General features: G+C 49.1%; 1 protein-coding gene across 3 annotated transcripts in view; it reads left to right on the top strand.

Moving 5' to 3' along the window:
• Nucleotides 1-1,534: 1,534 nt before the first annotated feature.
• The window catches only part of CAMKK1 (calcium/calmodulin dependent protein kinase kinase 1), a 60,521-nt gene continuing 41,914 nt past the window's right edge, over nt 1,535-20,141 (top strand). The window contains exons 1-4 of one of the 3 annotated variants that reach the window (XM_086475095.1): nt 1,568-1,702; nt 1,802-1,999; nt 12,047-12,094; nt 13,815-13,868. In XM_086475095.1, the coding sequence (XP_086331221.1) occupies nt 1,568-1,702; nt 1,802-1,999; nt 12,047-12,094; nt 13,815-13,868 (435 nt within the window). Of the gene's footprint in view, nt 2,000-12,046; nt 12,095-13,814; nt 13,869-20,141 lie in introns of all 3 variants that reach the window. The other 2 variants (XM_086475096.1, XM_086475094.1) reach the window with 2 other exon arrangements.

Raw genomic sequence — 20,141 nt, 5'->3', positions numbered from 1 at the left:
GAGGAGTAGGGGAAGGAGGTGAACAGCAGGCTGTGGGGAGGAACGTGTTGGATTTGGATGTTTCCTTTCTGTGACACTGAGTGCCCAGTGTGTCCCCTCTGATTGGCACACAACCTAGGGTGAAGCCTCCCGTCCAGCTCTTTAGTTTCTTTGTTGATATAAAAGGTCGCTTGGCTGCTGTGCCTCTGCAGGGTGCTCGGGAGGTTGTCTCTCTCTGCAGCGGAGTTCAGCTGTGGTGTGTTTAACTGAGCATCTTTGGGCAGCTTCAAGCCAGGCTTGACCTTTGCTAGCTGCTCCTCGCTGAGGGTGTGCGTGTTCCCAGGCTGATGCTGGATGGGGCTTTTTGAACACCCTTCCTCATGTAAATTACATATAGCCAGCCTGAAAACAGGGTGATCAAGTGTCATGTGGCTTGCAGGGATTTTTATGCACAACCTGCTTTGCATGTAAAGAACCAAAGGTTGCAATATTTCAGAGTTAAGCCTACACTGAAGTTCACTGGATGCAGTCCAGGATGCTGGTACTAAACCACTATTTTCCCCCACCGTCCCCAGAAGCTGGGCAGAGGGATGAGATGATGCATCCTGCAGCACTGCATCCTCAGAGAGGATTAAGGGATGACAGCCATGTGCTGCAGAGGATAGTTTCCTGCTCTGAACTGTGCTGGGAAGGCTGAAGTCTGTTTTAAATGGGGACTGCAGGAAACAGTGATTTTATTTAGCAGTTTTACCTTTGTATTGCTTTTTTGTGTTCTGTAGGTCTTTTCCAAAGGAAAAGCTGATTCCCATATGCTGGTAATCATTAAGCATTGTTGATTTGCAAGTCGCTATAGCTTTTATACATGGTGGCAGCAAGGTTAACGCGGCTTTGCACGCAGGTTGCAACTGTGGGGGCCAGGGTGACCCTGGAAGCAGACTTTTAACTTCTTCCTTTGCTGTTGGCTACGTTGCAAATAACTGAGTGTGGAAGTCACCAGGCCATTCTGTGACACTCTCTAGGGCCCTACAGGGCAACAGAGAGATTACTGTGGAGCCCTGAAGGGCTGTGGATTTGTTATGCTCGTTGAGTTTGGATACATACCAGAAGCTCTTGTACCCTAGAAATAAGAATTCAAGAGGTCAAAAGTTTACCCTTTACCCTGGGCTTGTTAAGAAGCTGTACTTCTCCCTTTATTGTAACTCTGGTTGACTGTCAGTCTGGCTACAGAAGTTCTCTTTAGCTGCATCACTTGTTGCACATCAGGTAAAATCTCATCTTTTATCACTTTAATATCTAGCTCAATGCTTGGGTTTGCCTTTCCTTTTGAGTGTTTGCAACTTGTTTACAGCCTGCCAGTGTTTGCTTTTGCTTTGTTTCACATTACAGGAAGCCAGAGGTGGGTGCCTTGGTTATGTTTGTGTTGAGTGAACACTGTTATTCGGTTTATCTCTGTTTCCTTTTAGGTATTTCATGGAGAGATTCCTTCCTGCTGCATGCTGTCTGTGAGCGCCAGCATCGCAGCTCTCTGCAGCACCGTCTGAGATCGTACGAGCTGGACGCAGCAATGGGGGACTCTCCAACAAATGCCATGGATGGAGGCACAGGCACGTCCTGCAAAGACACGCAGACTGAACTGGCAGAGCGGGTAGCAGCCATCGATGTGGCTGTTGGCCCAGACAGAAGTGACCAAAATGGTGAAGACAACACTGAAGAAAACGATGCAGTCTTTTCTGATAACATAAAAGACATTCAAAGAAATGGAGTCAACAGTGATGTGGGAATGAATGAATTTCTGCCTTCCCAACAGTCAGAAGATGCTCAGTGGAGGCATGTTCCCAAGAGACCTCTCACTAGACCTGTCCTATCAAGTAGGAAGCTGTCTCTTCAGGAAAAATCATCAGGCGGTTATTTGGCTTCTAGCAACACTCCGGGTTATGGTCCTTATGCCACAGGACCATCACCACGTGTAATGAGGAGACCAACAATAGAGTCCAATCGGGTGTCCATATCAGATTCTGAGGTAGGCATGTTCTCCCCTATAATTGTGGTGTTAAGGTAGGTCTTTCTTAACTGGTAATGGGAGTCTTCGTTCTTTTGGAGCAGTGGATTTTAAAGCATTATTTTTTCTAAGGGGGGAAAAAAAAAAATCCCTGAAACCAGGTTTTTAGAAGCTGGGAATGGCTGAACACCTTTGCATCCACCCCCAGACCTCTGCTGGGTGTAGCCCTACTGCTGACATTGGCTCCTTCAGCCCTCACCTGCCTGGGATAGTCCTGTCGAGGGGCTGGGACCCCTGTTGTGTAGCAGTAGCACACAGAAGGCCTGTCAGGCTGTTCATGGAAAGGGCTGCAGCAAATGGCTTTACTCTTGTGTCCCTGCTGTATGTGCCCTTCGGGAGTTTGTCAGTCACAGCAGCTTTGCTGATGGTATTTTATGGATTTAAGCTTCTGGAGATTATGTATCTCCTATTGTGTTTTGCCGTTATTGAAGACATGATTTAATTTCATAAAGAGCTTAAATGCACTGCTGTTTCCTACTCCTGTCAGGATTTCCCTTTGTCTTTAAAGTGTTTGTAGCAGCAGTGGTAACTGGGGGCTGTGACCCTCTTCTCCTTCAGAGGAGTGTCTCTGGGTGGCTGCGGTTGTTCCTGCTGTCCGTCTTGCAGCTGCTCTCCCAGTACCAGACCTGGGCTTAGACCACCACGCCGTTAGTGGTCAGGCGTCTTGATGGAAGCAAATGCTGGTTGCAATTCCCTGTGCTGTGGTGTGCTGTCATGGGGAGGACAGGGAGCAGAGAGAGGGGCTGTTCAGACCATGCTGCCCAGCGCTGTGCTGGAGATGTTGAGCTTGTAGCGATGTCCATGAAGGACGGGCATGCAGCACGGCTTGCTTTGGAAGGCACGTGTGGCGGAGGTGGCATAAAATGGGTGTTGCTTGAAGCCAAAATGTTTTGTAAAATGCTACTGACTGGGGACGATTAAGTAGGGATGGGCTGTCTGGAGTTCTGCAGAGGGAACATCATCTCAGCAGTGCTGGCAGCTGATTTGGGAAAAATCATGGATTCACACCTGAATTATCCCTCAAGCCCAGGCTGTGCCTCTTCCTGAGATTTTTATCTGTTTGTGGAGGAAAAACAAGTTTTCCATGCCTTGCTGTTTTTTCTCCAGACTGAATTTGTTTCCAGTCATTTTTGTTTTGTGTTTCTGCTCTGAAGAGGGAGAGATGAGGGATGTCTGTGGGTGCCACAACTCCACAGTCTCACTTGAAGGTGTCCTAACAGAGATTAGGCAGCGTGCTGGAGAGCAAAGCAGTGGTGGCATGGACCTGCTGGCCTTACCCTGCAGGAAGGGCGGCATCTCCTGCCCTGGTGCCACAGGAATTGAGACCAGTAGAAGCCTCTGGTTCATCTTGTGACCATGAGGCTGGTTTTGGTGAGGGATAGGCCCTTTCGATGGGTGTTTTCCATCTCTCTTTTTTTTTTTTTAACCCTCTAGGACTGGCAACACAGCAATGCTATCCTATGAATTCACCTCTGCTGCTGTGCCTGGGCACTGAAGCAGGACAGACACAGCAGTCAGGGGCTCAGGTGCAGTTATAGTCCAACTCTTCCTCACCTGGTTGATGGAGAACATGTTGCTGAACACGGCTTTGCTGGTGCCACTGTGCCAGCATGTTGCTCTTGGGCGCTGTGGTGCTCCCAGACACGATGCCTAAATCCCACTGTGGTCCTGCCCTGTGTCATAAAGGACTTGGATCACTGCAGTTTAGACTTTTGCCAGTGTTGGTCCAAGTGACTTGAAGCTTAATATCTGTGTGGCTTAGTGTTTTCCTCTTGAAAAGTGAGTGTTTTCCCCTTGTACATTTGAGAGGATGGATGATGTGCACGAGCAAATCAGTCATTGTCCTCTGGGAAGTTTTGCAAATCACATTAGCTGTGAGACGGCTTGTGGCATCCCCAGACAGTAAGAGGGTATCTGCAGAAGGTGCGCTGCAGAGATTGCAGCTTCTTTGACAGCAGCCATATGCTTTAATAAGGGAGATGGGGAGGGAGAGGAGCCAGTTCTTGGAAGCGGACGTGACTTGTGTGCCAGCTCTCCCATCCTGCAGTACTTTGTGCCAGGAGTGAGGTTTGTCTGAAATCTGTTTCAAAGTAACTGCAGTCGAGTGAGACTAGCACATTCCCATCTGCAAGCAAATTTGAAAGACTCCATCCTCTTCCACAGCATCTGCATCCTGGAGAGCAATAGTTACTGCCTTGGGGTAGGAAATGCTCAGTTTGAAATGCAGATGCGGAGCCCTTCATTACCCTGGTCCTGCAGCAATGCTTTACGCCGTACTGTGTTTAATGGTCACTCTGATATAACTATTTAGAGCCCTGCTTTAGTGCAGCCCAGATGCTTAACAAAGCCATGCTCATTGGAAACCATCATTCATATTAATAGGGAGTTGCTGCAATAGGAGGGGGAAGGGAGCCCAGGCGAGAGCTGTGTGTGTTTGGAGGTGGGTGCTCGCCTTGCAGCGGTGCTCTCGGGTGCTGCGCTTTGTCTTCCCAGCTATCTGTATGCTGTAAGGAATAGCAAAAGGACTAGGAAGATGCATGCTTGTTTATAGGATGAAGTGTGAGGCTGGCCACTGAATAATGAGCAATAAGTGTTAGGTGTGTGACAGCAAGGCGAGTGTGCAGCCTGTGTGCAGCCCAATTCCCAACTGTGTGCGTATGACCCACCAGTTGCTGCTAGGGCGTTGTTGCAGGGTGGTTGTGTTCATGGCTTTGAGAGACACTGGCAGTCCAAATCTGAGCTGTGCAGCGAACAGATACAGAAGGGAACTCAGAAGAGAACTGGAGAGCAGGACTGATGTTGTTACGTGCATTTGGTCAGTACGTGTGCTGTAAGCAATTAGCAGAGCCTTGCGTGTGGGTGGGGAAGACTGAGCAGAGCCAGGAGGTAGGGGAGGGCTTCTAAGAACTACTGAGGACTCCCTGTTGAGGCTTTTGGTCCTATGAGGGATAAAATAACCCTGTGATGAGAAATACAATCATGGTGTGCTTAGCAGCAGCTGCTGTTGTATTTTTGGTTGGTCATTTTGATACGCAGACCCTCAGCAAGGAGTGAGGCTGGTGGGTCACTGACAAGATCCAGCTCACCATTCACACCATTGCCCCATCTCTCTGCAAGTGTGACACATCTTGGTCTAGGCAAGTTGCACATTTGTACTTGAGTCCGTGTCTCTCACCTGCTTAAAGCCCTTTTGAAGTTGCGTCTTGCACTGAGTATCCAGCGTCATCAGTCAGTGCCTTTCAGGGATAAGACATCCGCTGCCCCAGCTCACAGCCACTGCCTGAGTGAGTTACAGCGCAGAAATGAAGTTCATGAGCATTCGGACTTTATCAGTGGCTCATGTGCAGGTGCCGTCCAACAAGAGCAGAGATGGATGGCACAACTGCACACAGAATTTCCTGCTTTATGCCAATAGTCATCTAGGATTGAATCTGCTTTCCCTCTCCATTGATAGCAGGAGCAGTGGGAGCCTTGCTGTCAGCGGTTTTGTATCCTTGACTGATTTGGAGAAATAAGAGAGATGTGCTACGGGTATACAACAGAGGTGAATTTTCTGTTGTTGTCTGCGGAATTGTGGAAGAACCACATATTCAGTTAGAGAGACACTGCGGAGCTTTTTAATGTTGGTCAATACTTGTTCACAGGCTGTGAGGAAAACTTTTGTATTCAGGATCAGAGTGCCAAAAGCTGAAGCTAAGCCTGTGACGCTGCGGGAGGATTTGCACAGTGCTGTGAGTGGGCAGTGTATCGGGCTGTCTTGTCCCCAGCAGCGATACCACAGACGCCTGCCTTCTGAGAGGGGTTTCTTGGGTTTGTTATTTAGGAAGACGATGTCTCCTGGGTCAGCAGGGCTGCAGCAGAACCAGGGCTTGTCTTGCACAGAGGCAGTTCCTGATCAACTGAGCAGAGCCACCAGTTAGCGAATTGCCCTGAGACAAAGAATTGTCAGCTGCTGGTGACTTGCAGGCAGAAGTAACTGCAAGAGAAGTAACCTGTTCTGCTCCCCTGACAGTGTTACTGTGTACTTAATTAACCTGATCTGTCATATCTCTATCAACATTTATCTGTAATTTAAAAAATTTCCTCCTTTCTTAGATTATTCATGGAAGATCCTTTCAGCGTCGCCCTCTCACAGGAGTGCCTGTTAGACTGATGGGATTTCTGCTGCCTTTGCTGCCCATCAGTGCTTTGCTCTAACAAAGGAATGGCTTTGCCTTTCAGCTGTGGCACAGAAGTGATTAAGCTGAAGCTGTTAAGGGTACATAACTGCAGAGCTGAGGCACAGGCCCCAGCGTGTAGGTCGCTGGCCCACATTGCCTCTGACGTGACGTTCCCAGCTCCTGCTCAGTGCTGGCAGCACGGCGAGAGGAGAGGATTTTCCTGGGGCTGCTAAAAGCAGCTTCTGCTTTGCTGCGCAGATGATGCTCCAGTGCTTGTATGTACTAGGGCCAGGCTCTCTGTGAACGTGTTTGTACAGCCTGATGGGTGTCTTGTCACTCCGACAGAGCTTGTCCCACCTACAATTTCAGGACTTGTGTCTGTGAAAGGGTAGAGGTGCTGCTTGTTGGAATGTGGCATTTGAAAATGCAATGCTGGGGTGGTTTTATTCTGCAATCCCAAACCAACCTTTTTAGATAGCCCAAGAAAACTCTCATTTGGAGAGTGGCTAGAAGAAGAATAAAAGATGTCTTTTTCCAGGCTTTCTCCCCAGACCTGCTGGCACAGTTAACTGCTTTATACTTCTCCAGTCTCTTCTGGTTGAATTGTCCTTTCTCTGTCACATGTTCCCACTCTTTCCCTGCATCCACCCACTCCCTGGCATCCCAGTTCTTCTAGCCCTGCTGTCCGCATGGTCTCTCCACCCTCTGGGATCAGCAGGAGGCTGTTCCAGCTCCCCACCGCCTGGGCAGCCCTGCACGTGGTGGTGGTGGGCTGGGGCTGGGTGTGCTTTAGCAGGAGTGGAGAGGATGAGTCAGGCCAGTGCATTCTCCCTTCTCTGTTCTGCTGCTGGCCCAAGCATGCAGGGAGGAGGATGAGCTGGCAAAGGGAATTTTCCTACGCTTTGATGTCCATGGCTTATTCTAGAGGCATGGAAAATAAATTGCTGCTCTGTCCTTTCTTTCCTTTGCTTTCCACATCTTTTATCATAGGCCTCCTTGTTTGGCCAACTGGTTTGAAGCAACTGGTGTCAAGAGCTGTGAGAGGCAGTGCTTCGGTGCCAAGCTGATCCAGGTCTCATGCTCTTCCAGTCCCTGGGAGCTGCCTGGTTTTCTTCATAAGGTTGTGATTTCCTTGCTGTGCTCAAAGGTAAACCCAGGTGGGAACAAGGCAGCGGCAGGGACAGAGCTCCTACGCAGCGTGGGCTGGAGAGCTGCCCCTTCCAGCCCCATGAGTCCCCCAAACTAATTCTTCTGGAGGTCTTACTGTGGTGCTCAAACTAGAGCTCTCTTGAAAAGATCAAAGATCTTTGAAGAAATGTTTTCCAAGTAAGAATCCCCCACAGGCATTGCTAATTTCTTTTCCTTGAATTAATTAACCTTTATTTAAAGTTACATTTCCAACTTATCTAAGGTCAGGGTTTGAGAGAAGGAGAAAGCTCAAAGCTGCAGTTTCAGAGAGGCTGGAAAGGGGCTGCCTTTGTCCCACCAGTCCCAGCCCCCTTTTATTCTTCTGGCCACTCTCCCAGTGATACACCAGGGACCTGGCAGGTGCCCAGGCTCCTGCATCCAGCTTCGGGGTCTCAGGTGGGTGAGCCCAGACAGCAGTGCTGAGCCGCAGTGTTGCACTTTCTGCCCAGCCACGGCCAGTGCTCCTGCCAGCAGCCAGTCATGATACTGGGCTTCCAGTTTCGCACTTGGTTTTGGATGTTGTTTAAAAACCCTTTTCTTTTTCTTACCTCCATGAGCTCTGGGCTTTCTCCGTGTCCATCTCTGTGCCTGAGCGACTTTCTAATTTGTATTCATTGCTGCCCCTAACACCCCTCTTCTGGCTTTTATTTTTGTTTTGTCTGTTTTTAAAACTGCTTTCATTTCCTTGCAGACAGGATGAATTTAAACCAATGTTCCCTTCATTACTGGCTTTTAGTTCCCAATTTTCTTTCCCATGCTTCTCTTCAAAGTGTATCTCTGAATTGCTGAAATCTAGAATTCTTTTCAGATTGGTGAATTTGGCTTCTCTTAGGGGGCAAAATTCTCTGTCTATATGGATGTATGTAGACACTCTGATTGTTTTCAGATATCTTACCCACTTCTGGCTCTTCCTTCCCATCCCCATGTTCCTCCTGGACAGGAAAGGCTCAACTCTCAGTTTCTCAGGGTTTCTGTCACCCAGCAGCGGCTTTATGGAATTGGTCCTGGACTCCGGATTTCACTGTGCTTTATGATTTTTGATCAATTTTGGTTCTCTATGGCATTGATTCCCCTCTCTCCCTCTTGAGTAATACCTTGGACATGCTAACAAATGGGGCATTTTGTTTTTTAAGGCGGAACAATTACTGTACGCTTGGACACAGCAGTCTAATTTGCTGACAGCTTTTCATTAAAGGATCTCATTAAGGTTCTTGCTCTGTTTGTATTTATCAGTAGTTGCAAATATATTGGTGTGATGAAATCAAGAGGATTGTACAATGTTATCTTTAAGAAACACTTGGCCCAGAGACAGGTGTTTCTCTCCGATAAAGAAATAGTACAATTATCCCACTTCCTGCAGGAGAACCAAATAACAATAACAACCCTGCCAGTCTGCGGTGACACGTGGCAGGAGTTGCTTGAGCTGTGAATTATGGTGAATTTCTGCAAGGAAAAAAAAAAGGTAGAAAACACCTATAGTCTGGTTTGGTTTTTGCTATGTTCAGCTCAAGTGCTCAAAGCACCACAGAAGTGAAGATGATTGTGCTTCTCACTGGTAGTTATCCGAGTGGAGAGGGATGGAGGTGATCAGGTAGGGATGTGGTGATAGCAAGTGTAAACTCTCAAAGGCTGTGCTGCAGACCCTGTCATCATCTGTCCCTTGGACCATCTCTGGGTGTTTCCATCCCAGTATTCATCCATCCCTTTCAAAAATCCATCCTCCTGAGGTGAGTGTCCTGGCATTGCTCAGAAGCTCCATTTAGTAGCAGTGAAAGACCAGAGAGATGCTTCAGGTGATCAGTCTGGTGTGGGATAAGAGTGGTAATTTCTAGGCAGAGGTAAGAGGGATGGTGGGAAGGTGATGGTCAGAGTCAAAGGAACTGGTGCCTTGGACACAGGGACAAGGCATAGTCCCTCCTCAGTTGCCCTAGATGCTTGTAAGGGGATTTGCCCAGCTGGATGGACTACATCCCGCACAAAGGATGCTGCTGCTTTGGGAGGGAGGGGAAAAATTGCCTCTGTGCCTCCCTCAACAGTGTGTTGGCAAGAAGCAGCAGCAAACTTGATGCTTTAGAGATGCCACCTTGGCTTGAAACAGAGTACCGAGTGCAGGCCAGAGTCTATGCCTACATGTGAAATGCTTATTTACTCGTGCAAGTAATCCCTACTTGGGGGAGGAGGCCTGATAACAGGATCTGGTCATTACAAGCCTGCTGGTTTGAAGAGCAGGCAATACCTGGTGGTCAGAGGCTTTCTCGGAGCGGTGGTCGCCATTCCTGCCTGGTGCTTTGCCTTCCACAGCTCAGCCACTCTGAGCGTTTCCCCGTCTCTGCAGCACTGCAGCTTTGCACAGGACAAGGCAGAGGGTGGAAAGCTGAGTGTGGGGAAACCCCAGGGCGGGAGACATCAACAGAAAACAGTTCCTGCTTGATTTGTGAAAATCACCATGATGCAAAGCACAGCCTCGCTTCAAGGCTGGGAAGTGAATCTGCTGACACAGTGTTTGCAGGGGAATTTGTCCTCCACGTGTCCACAGCCTGTGTTCCTGTGTGCTGCTCCCTCCTTTGGGGAGGGGAGTCCTTTCTACAGAATTCAATAGGATATATCTTTTCCATGTATCTCAGTGACCTGGTGCTTTACAGCTTGGCTTTTGCTGGGTTATGCTCTCTCCTCTCTTGTTGTTCTGGTGGATTGGTTTTTGCCTTTTGAAATATATGTGCTTTGCTGGCAGCAGAGTTAATACATGTCTATGGCCCAGTTACTCACAGTTGGCTCTTGCCTGTCAGGGCGGTGGAAAAAACTTCCTTCACTGGAACCAAGATCAAGATTTAAACCGTTCCTTGTATTACTGACAAGCCACTGCTTGCAAGCTTAAAAAGTCATCAGCTCTCCATTCCTTTATTCTCCCTCACTGTGATCATCACTTGCGTTAGGAGTGTTTTCTGGTTGGAAGAGTCAAAACTATAGTCTACCACGTCCCTGCTTTAATGCATCCTGAGAGGCAGAGAAGTGTTGCTTTCAGTGGAGAAGCTGTATGAGGCTGGGGCTGTAACGCCCCCTGTTCTTACAAACGGACTGAAGGCGTCTGGCACTGCTTTGCTGTCCTGGTGCTGCTTCTGTAGATTGCAGGGCTATTTTGAGGTTTATGAGAAGGCTCATCTACCTGTCTGCATGTTTTATATCAGCTTTGTTCCCAAAGTGGTGCCTCGTGCAGAGTCTGGAAGTGAATTTCCAGCTTGCTTTAGTGCTTGGCAATCTCGGGGAGAAATACTGTGTTCAAAAATGCTGCCTGGGGAAGTGTGTCCTGTCTAAGGCGCAGCCCACACCATGTGCTGTGCTTGGAAACTCCTCTCTTCCCTCACCCCACTGAGTTTAGGGCTCTCCCCTCCTCTGCAATGCGGTTGAGTGCTGCGTGTCAAGTCAGGACCAAGGCAAAAGCCACTGCAGCCCAGTCTCCCCGGCACTGGTGCTGCAGAGATCCCTGCAAAACCACTCTGACTCTTTGCCAGCAGCTTTGCATTGCAGCAGGGTGCATGCTGTCCTCCTGCGGACCCTGTCCTGCGGTGGCCGAGCCAGGCAGGTCCCCTGGGTGCTGCCGGGCAGTTGCAGGGAGAGCTCGGTGTGGGCAGTGCGTGCTGCTTGCCCTGCACTTGTGGTCTTGGGCCCCCTGGGCTTCTGCAGCGTCTGGGATTTTCTTGTAATTAATGGGGGTGCAGGGGTCAGCTCCAAGTGAAATGAAGCTGTGGAGGTTTTGCTGCTGCTGTGGAAGTGTTTTCCTTTAGTGCAATCCTAAAGGAAGGGTAGATTTAACATCAGGTGACCGCATAGCTCTCCTGTTCCACCTTGCCTTCCAGCAGTTGATGCCTGGGGCCACCATCACTCCCTGTGCTGCTCCTGGTCTGTCAAGGAACCCTGCACCCCATCATTACACCCTTGTCACATCTTGCGGGGAGTCTGCATCCACCACCTTCCCACCCCTTGGGGTTTTGGTGCTGGGTAGCTTGCAAAGATCAGACCTGCGCAGGGGTGATTTATTTTAGCAAATGTTGTATGAGCCTAAGGGAATCCATTCTTTGTGTTGATAACAGAGGGGCTTGGCGCAGCGTGCTCTCCTCGAAGAGCAGCCCATGGTCCCGGTGAGGGTTCCTCTGGGTGCAGCCACAGCCTTCATGCACAGCCTGCAGGGGGTCCCCATCTTTGCCAGGCTGGTGTTGGCAAGGGCATAGGCTCATGCTGTGACCCTGGGGCTGGCGTGGGTGCCTGGGTGCTGGGAGCTGCCAGGCTGAGAGAGCCCTGTGGAGCTGGGGATGGGTATTTTTTCTGCTTGGTGTTGAGCACAGCCCAGTGTAGATGGTTAATGTAAAGAGACCAAAGGCTGCTGTCAGGCTTACCAGGCTGAACCGGGAGCGATGCTGGGGAATTGGGGTAAAGGGGCCTCTGGTGTGATGCCAACATAACCAGAGTCAGAATTCAGCCTGTAAGTGCTTTGTCCTGGGCTGTCAAAAAAAAAATAAAATGCAGTGCTTATAGTGTAACATATACCAGTTTAAATAAGATTTAGTTTTTCATTATTCAGCACTCAGCCTCTACTTGATACTGATTCAAACTCGGTAATTTCCTTTTACCAATACTCTAATTATGTTCTCCTTTTGATCTGCAGGACTGCGTGCAATTAAACCAGTACAAGCTGCAGAGTGAAATAGGCAAGGTACGTTACTGGAGCCTGTGTTTGTCACAGGCAACCTGCATGCACACACACAAGTGCAGGTGGAAAGACTGCCAGCCCAAGGGATCTTACTGGCCAAGGCTCCTTGCAACTTGTGTTTGCTTTGGTGTTCTTTATTTGTTTGGTTTTTGCCTTATTAGTTTGAGCAAGTTTTCTTCAAGGTCAAAGTGGAGCTACTTCCTCTGAAATCTAAATTTATTTTCCTTCCCTCTGAAGGTGGTGAAGCTGGCTCCCTTCCAGGGTCTTTGCTAGCCAAATGTAACACTATGAACCTTTGATGCATTAATACAACCCAACAAGGAAAGAAAACCAAAAATAAATCAGGGCAGGTGTTTGGTCCCTATCAGGACTAGTTTAAATTTTTATGTCCATGAATGAAATGCTAGTTTAAATGTAGTCCACATTTAAAAGCTGTGGAATGATTCAGTAAAGTTATTTAGAGGTCTGAGCTGGTGAGCAGTTCAGACACCTGCACATTTGGACGTCTGCCACCATTGCAGATGTGTCCATGAGCGAGAGTGCTGTCTGGAAGCTGTACCTGCCTTTGCAGTCAGAACTTTGCAGTCAGAAGGGACTGCACCCTGAGCTGCAGAGACCTTCACCAAAAGTTTCATTAGCCAAAGCTCCTCTTCAAAGCGAAAGGCCCTAGGCCGTGGGAGGAGGCACCCTTACTGTCTGCACAGTGGGCTGTGTGCTTGCCTGCTGGCTGGAGATACCACTGCTGGTGGCACATCAGATGTCATCTGAAACTCCCACACAGCTTCAGACCCACTTATTGCTTTTGTCATTGGCTTAAGTATGATTTAAGGAGAGTGTGAGGCTGCCTCTGTGGTGGATTTGCCCCTGCCTCCTCCTTCCCTGCAGGTCACAGTGAGCAGGTAGGCACCCTGAGATTGGTAGAGGGTCTGCTGGACCTGCTGTGCTTCTGGATCAGCCAGATGGTTTCTCAGTCTCTTCTGAGACCATAACCTTAATTCCAGCTCTCAGTGAAGTCCAGAGAAATGTTTTGAAGACTGTAGTGTTCATCCCACTCATTTATTCAACAGGCATCTGTCAAGGATGGTACCTAGCCATGGTGTCATGTCTTGCATAAAATGTATAGTGTTGACACAGCACTGCAAAAAAAAACAGTGACTTGGATGGAATTTGGCTTCAGGTTGCCACTGGAGCTGCAGATAAAGCAGCAGTCCAGGTCTGCATCTGCCTGGGCATTATGTGGTTGGTGGAAAGCAGGCAGCTGGTCCTTGCTGAAGTCCATTTGCTTTCAAGAGATGGAGAGGTTTTGTTCTGAAAATGGTCTTGCCCAGAAGTACAGGAAAGGTGTTCATGCAGAATTTTAAAATTTGCACCAAAAAAATCTGCTTTGAAGATTTTTTTTTTTCTCTCTGCTCCTCACCCACATTTGAGTTAAGACAGACACTTTGGCTCAGGGCAGGAGGCGATGGACTAAGGCTCAGCTCTTCCAGACATTGTTAATCCTCAGATGCCCCATTGCTCCCACAGAGCTGCCAAAACATATGACCTCGCTGCGGGGTCACATCAGCTGCTGACTTTGCTCAGGGGTAGGCATGGCCTAGGACTGTGAAGGATTTCTTGGGTTTTTTGTTTTTACCCTGTTTAAGGCCGCACTCTACCAGCCATGAGCAGCAAGGAGATGAGATGAAGCTGCTGAACTGACTGTGCAATTTGTGTTGATTTTTAGGGTTCCTACGGTGTGGTGAAGCTGGCCTACAACGAGAACGATGACAAGTATTATGTAAGTGTCTCTCTCCTCTGCCTCTCGCAGCCGCTGCCGATCCTCATTCCCCTCTGCCCGCCCTGAGAGCTACTTCCCCCCTGCCTTGCTGCTTTTAGCATATGCATTTTGGACTTGGGTGGCATGCAAGGAATTGAACCTCCCTGCTGGGCACGGAGCTGCTGCCTGCACGCCTGCCTGCGTGTGGTGCCAAATGGGAGGGAAATTGGGTGGGCTGCCTTATGTAACAGGCAGGGATCTCGGAGGCAGGCTGCAGAAGCGTATCGCTGATTTGTCTTGACATTTTCTAGCTATGAAGCAGGTCACCTGAAATTAGAGGCGTGTGGGTGGTGGCATTCAGCATCTGCTGTGCATTGGAAGATAGGCTTGGAATGAGCAGGCATGTTTTGTAAGAAAATGGGGGTGTTTATGAAAACGATGCTGAACAGCGGGGCCCAGCTGCACAGTGCCTGTCCTCCCCTACATCGTTCCCCCTTGTGGGATGCCTCCTCATACAGGAGCTCCCTGTCAGGTCGTGAGGTGCAGGATGTGGTGCAAAGCTTGGCTTTTAAATCTCTTGCTGAGCTGAAGCCAGAACTGCAGTGTTTTGAGTTCAAAAAGGCTGCTTATGCTGAAGGTTCCTTCTCTGTCCCTTCCTTTCAGAGGCTTGTGAGTCCTAACCATCCCAGCTAGGATTCCTGTAAAACCTGTCTGCAGATGTACTCGTGTCCCTGGGCTTGCCCTGTGGCACGTTTTGTTCTTGCTGAGAGCAGGAGCTGAACAGCTGGCAAAAGGAAAACTGCCTTGCTGTGCATGGCTGTGCTTGAAGGCTTGTGGAAACAGCTTTCAGCAGTTCCTGGGGGATCCCAGGGCAGGTATCTGCTGAGCAGAGCTGGGTGGTTGCAGTGCTGTTGAACCCAAACCCCGCTGCCCTTGACACAGCCCTGGTCAGTCTGGCCCTGTGCTTCAGCTGCTGGACTGTTCTGTGTTTGGTGAGAGGGTTTTGCTGCTGTGATGGAGCAGCTTTGGAGGTGAAAATGGGCCCATCGGAGTACCCAGGGAGGCTCGTGTGTTGCTCCCTGTCCCAGGGCACAGAGGTGTTGGCCTTGGTACAGAAGAGAATAGGAATATGCCATGGAGATGTAAAGCATGCTCATTCCCTGCTACTCCCTAGCTAGCTTTTCCTTCCTGGCTCTTGGATTTACAAATGGCACACCATGTTGGAGTGGCTGGGTGGGAATTGTTTGCCTGTTAGTATTTGCTAGCCCTTCTGCGCTTCCAACAGGCGTGAAATTGCAGGATAAATGTCTTGAAATGAAGGATGGAAGAGATGAGACAAAAACCTGGACAAGGTGCCCTGGAGCTGGCCAAGCAGAGGAACCACAATTCCTTCCATCTCCTGTCCTTTCCAAGCTGACTCACCCACCGCACCAGAGCGGTTGCTGTTTCTGATGGCTCCCTTTCTCCGCTGCCCTCCGAGCCCTCCCTCCCACACCCTGCAGCAGGATGGTTCTGTTCCGCAGAGAGCGATGGTGCCAGCCCTGGCTTCCCTGATCCATCTGTCCCACCAGTGTAGGCAGTGCCAGGGCCAGCAGCACAGAATGGGAATGCATTGCATCATGTTTCTTTCCAGCTGAAAATATTGTTACTTTGAAAATTGTGATCTTTACGATTTGGCACTGCCCTTTTGTTCTGGGAATCCTGATGCTGGTCTGTGGGCTGCCCAGGGCAGGCAGGGCAGTTGTCACAGCTCAGCAGGGAGAGGTGGGTTTAGGTTAGCATTGCCTGCTGCGGTCTTGTCCATGTTTGGATGCAGGTTAACGCTGTGAACATTGATTTAGCTGGTCAAATCAAAGCCAAAAGTGAAAGCCTGTGTCCAGGTTAGCCTGGTGTGTGTTAGTTAATCCCCACTTAATCTCCATTTCTTTTTCTAATCTAAGCAAACACTTTAAAGCTACTGCAGCCCAAGAGTGTCTCTCATGTCTGGACACTTCTGTTTCAGCCTCACTACCTGAAGAGAGACGGCGTGCGCAGACCCCCTTACTGCCGATGTCGCAGGGACACGCTCTTCAGCTCACCCTGATCCTCCTGGTGTGGGGGTTCAGTCAGGGTCTGAACCAGATCTCAGTAGTGTCTGTGGGGCTGTGAAGGTGATCCAGGGAGGTGTGTAGAGTGCTACTCCAGTGGATGGAGAGATGGGATCAGAGGGAGAGCCTCAGCAGTGACTGCCTGCGGTTCACTGCGGTGAATGTCAGCATATGGGAGAGGAAAGGGCAGCTGGCTGCACTGCTGCCAAAAGGCTGTGAAGGTCTGTGTTTCATGTGCTTGCTGCCCTTTCGACTGGGGAGGTGGAAGCTTTCCCCCTTCCCCAGCTGCAGTCACAAGTGGACATGCTGTGGCCCCTAATTCTCCCAGGTGCCTGTGCTTGTGTTTTCCAGGGGCACAAGCTGTGCTGGAGAGACCTCCACTTCTCCAGGATGCTAAAACAGCCCAGGAGCTGGCAGACCTTTTAAAGCTTCAGAGAAATAGCAGCAAATTGTGTAACTGGCTAATGGTTGCTTAGCTCCCTATGCCTCCTGGTGTGTCTGACCCTCCTGCTCTCCCAATGCTGAGATTCCTTCCATGCTGCTGTGCTTATCGTTCTTGTCCGAGGCGGCGTTGCAGCAATGCACCCTGACCCCCCGGGTGCAACTGCCTGTTACCACCAGTCAGTAGAAGCAATTGCAATTCTGACAGTTGGGAAGTGCCTTTTCTGTGTGTTTCTTTTTCCCCAGATTTAGCTCTGGAGGGTCGTTTTTGTCTCAGTAGTAAAAAGGAGGAACAGAGAACTGTAGGAAATCAGCCCTTGGTGAGCAGCCCCTAAAACAAATTCACATGTGCAATGTTTTAGCATGAGGCCAGGGTGTTGCTGCCTGCTTTGTTTTCTTCAATCTAGTGTGCTGCAATGAAAAGGAGCAAAACTTTAAAGAGAGCAGAAAATATTTTTTTTTTGAGTATAATTCAGTGTGACTCCTGAATTTTGCTGAGGCATGGGGCCTTTTGCTAGCTCTCTTCGTAAATGCGGAGTTTATAGGTACCAGGAACTGCAGCTATTGTCAAAGCAAAAGGAAAGATTTCTGTGGCTTTAATGAATTTTAGATCTGGCCTAGAATTAGGAAAAACTCTCAAGAAGAAAAACTGATCACCACATTTGGGAAAAAAATGGATGAGTTGTATTTACTTGGTGGGGGTTTTTTACCTTCCATTAAAGATGAGTGAGTGCTTCCAAGAGCTTTGCTGTGAACAACTGAAGTGCCGTGGAGGGCTGTGAAAGTGTGCTAACTTACATCAGTGGATGCAGGGAACATATTAGCCCAGGGAAATTGAACTTTCAGCACCAAGTATGTGACCCACTGCTCCCTCCAAGGAGGAGATCCCATCAGGATGCGGAGCTGGCTTCCAGAGCAGAGGTCCCTGCTGTTGTGCTCAGTCCCTGCTGCTGCTGGGGCATGTGAAGCTACTACAGCAGCATTCATGGGGCTCTGCCAAGGAACCCTTTGCAGCTGGAAAGGTTTCAGTGTCTCAGTTTGCAGGAGATGCTTTGACAGTGACTAGGGGGAGGAAAAAAAAAAAAAATGAAAAATGAAGCTCTGTGAAAAAGCAGCAAATAAAAAGCAAAGGCAAATGTGTCCAGGCAGAGATCTAATTTGGAGTCATTGTGCTGATGGAATTTGATTCTGTGATGCCTTGGGTCATGTCTCCTTCCTGGTTTTGATCACTAAATCAGCTTGCAAAGAAAAGTGGTTATGATGGACATTTGTTGTGCTACTTCTGGACAAAAGCAATAGCATTGTAGGTTGTCAGTGGGTTTCTCTTTCTCCTTTTTTTCTTTTTTAAATCTGGTTTCCTAAGAAACAAGATTTGTGTAATTGTGCTCTCTGTTTGTACCTAATAACCTTTGCATGGAGGGCTGTCTTCTACCAACTCTCAATGCTGGGGAGAAATTCCTTCCAAGTTTTTGAAAATACATGGCTGAACAAAGTGCTGCTGCTGAGGGGGGAAGGTGGCCAGCAGCAAGCCCTGAGCTTTCTACCCTTGGAGAATCCACTTTGGTTGCCACCCAGGCAGGAAGGGAAGGAATGACTCCCATGTTACTCATTCTCTGGCTCACATAAGAGCTACTGAACTGCTGCCAGCCGCACTCCAGTGCGGTGAGGACCAGGGAAATGATCTCTGGTTTACTGAAACACCCCATGCTGTTCAGCAGCGGGGCCATGAGGAGCTGGGTCACCCAGCGTAAGAGCAGGAGCCTCCAGGAGATGGCTGGCAGCAGGCGAGTGCGGCTGCTCCAGGAAGACATCCCTGTTGTGGTGTCGCAGCGTGGATGGGGCACAGCCTGCTGATGCAGTTCTGCTGCTGACGTGACAAATGGTGTCTGGGACAAAAGGTGACACATGCAGGAGCAGGATTTTAAGGGCACTGCAGCTAAGCCTGGCTGGCTTAGGATTTTCTTTCTGTGTGTAGCACTTCTCTCCTGGCAGAGCTTCCCTTTTACCTGCTTTATCTGAGGGATGTTGTCAGACAGGACAGGTGAGGAAGGGCTGGAAATACTCTCCAGTCTGCTCGGCACTACCACAGGGTGCTGTCACGCACTAGCAGAGGATTTAGGTGGATAGTAGCAACCTTTGAGCAACTCCACTCCCATGTGAGCTGCAGGTAGGGACTGTGTACAGGTCTTCCCAATGCAAGTCTCTGTTAGCAAATAAAACAACATCCAAAGTTGTGAGATCATCACAAGGGACAAGTGATAAGTCCCCTTGGATCAATCCATTTTATCAGCTTTTCATCCCCCAAATAATGGCCATTTTGCTGTTGTCATTACCAGCAGCAGGATGTGGGCTTGCAGTCTCACTGTTGTGAAAACTGCTGTGTCCCAGGCATCCATCCTCTCCGTAAACCTGGGATCTCCTTTCCCTTGGACGTCCCCATGAAGCAGCTTCCCTGTGGCTTCCAGCTGCAAGGTTGCTAGGAGGAGAATGGTAAACTCAGGTAATGAATGTACATCAAAGGAAAGCACACGGTTCCTGCTGCCTCTCAAAGGACAATGTCAACGTGTGAGTAGTCAGAAGGAAGATGTGTGCAAGGGCATGTGTGGAGGAAATCTCCTCTAGACTCCCTCTTTTCCTGAGGAAACTAAAGCAATGCTTGCCCATGCAAAGGGAAAAGCCCTCAGCTTGACTCTGAGCTGGTTCTTTATCAGAAAGGTATTATCTGGGTAATTAGCTCTGCCTGTGAGTACAAATGTCTTTGGCTCTTTCATGCATGTAAGCTGGGAAGCAGAGGTTTGCTGAAGCATCCCTGTGTTGCTGCCATTATGCTCAGCTACAATTCAGTGAGGAAGCCTTGCCCTGCCAGCTCTCGCTGTAATTAAAGTGAGGCTTCACTGCCCTGTGCTCTGCTCTTGTGATAATTAAGTGGCTCTGGCCCGCTGCGTGAAGAAGTTTGCTCTTTGTCCCCCTGTTTGTGTTTGAAAGCACAGTGGGCCAGGTCCTCTCTTCTGATCCAGCCCTGCTTGTGTAGTAGCAGATACTGGTGCTTTGAAGTTGGTGTAAGCATGTCCTGGTGTTTCTTCCGTGGCAGCAGAGGTGTCTTACAGCCAGCTCACCTACGATGCAGTAAGTGTGCTCATCTCCCTATCGCACCTTGTAGCAACCTTCAAGGAGCTTGGGTGACAGCTGTAGCTCTTGTTGCTTTTGTTTCTGTCCCCAAGAGCACTTCTTGTCTTTGCTATTGCTGTCTGTACCTTCCTGCTCCCTCCAGCCTCTCCCCAGAGCCTGATGTGGGCACGGCTGGTGGTGATGGTTCAGTTCCTCAGATTCCCCAAGCAGTGATGCGACTTGGGAGCTTTCAGCAGCAAATTGCGTCTTCTATTTCTTCTTTTTCTAAAGCTCCTTGCGAGAAGGCAGAGAGGACTTAAGGTGGGATTGGTGCAAAGGGGGCCTTCTCCTCCTAGGCTGTGACACTGGTTGAAAGAAAAATAAGTGAATGTATTCTTTTGATTTTTTTTTTTTTTTTCCCCCATAAATTTTCATTATGGAGAGATAAAAGGGAGGAGTGTAGAAGTCCTCCAGGCTTGGTCCTTGCCATCATTGGAGGTTGCTGTGCACATCTCAGATCCTCTTTCAGCAGACCATGACTCACTTGGCTGGCTGTATTGGACACAGCACTGTGCTAAGTAGAAGATAAGCACTTCTGAGTCTGTCTCTCAACACCACCACTTCCAACAGTTGGCTTGGGAGCTGTAAGGCAGGATTG

The sequence above is a fragment of the Leptosomus discolor genome, chromosome 18 (assembly GCF_034619465.1).
Source record: "Leptosomus discolor isolate bLepDis1 chromosome 18, bLepDis1.hap2, whole genome shotgun sequence".
Classification (NCBI taxonomy): Eukaryota; Metazoa; Chordata; class Aves; order Leptosomiformes; family Leptosomidae; genus Leptosomus; species Leptosomus discolor.
Note: the sequence above shows the minus strand (reverse complement) of the source record. Positions and strands in the feature narration are given on the sequence as shown.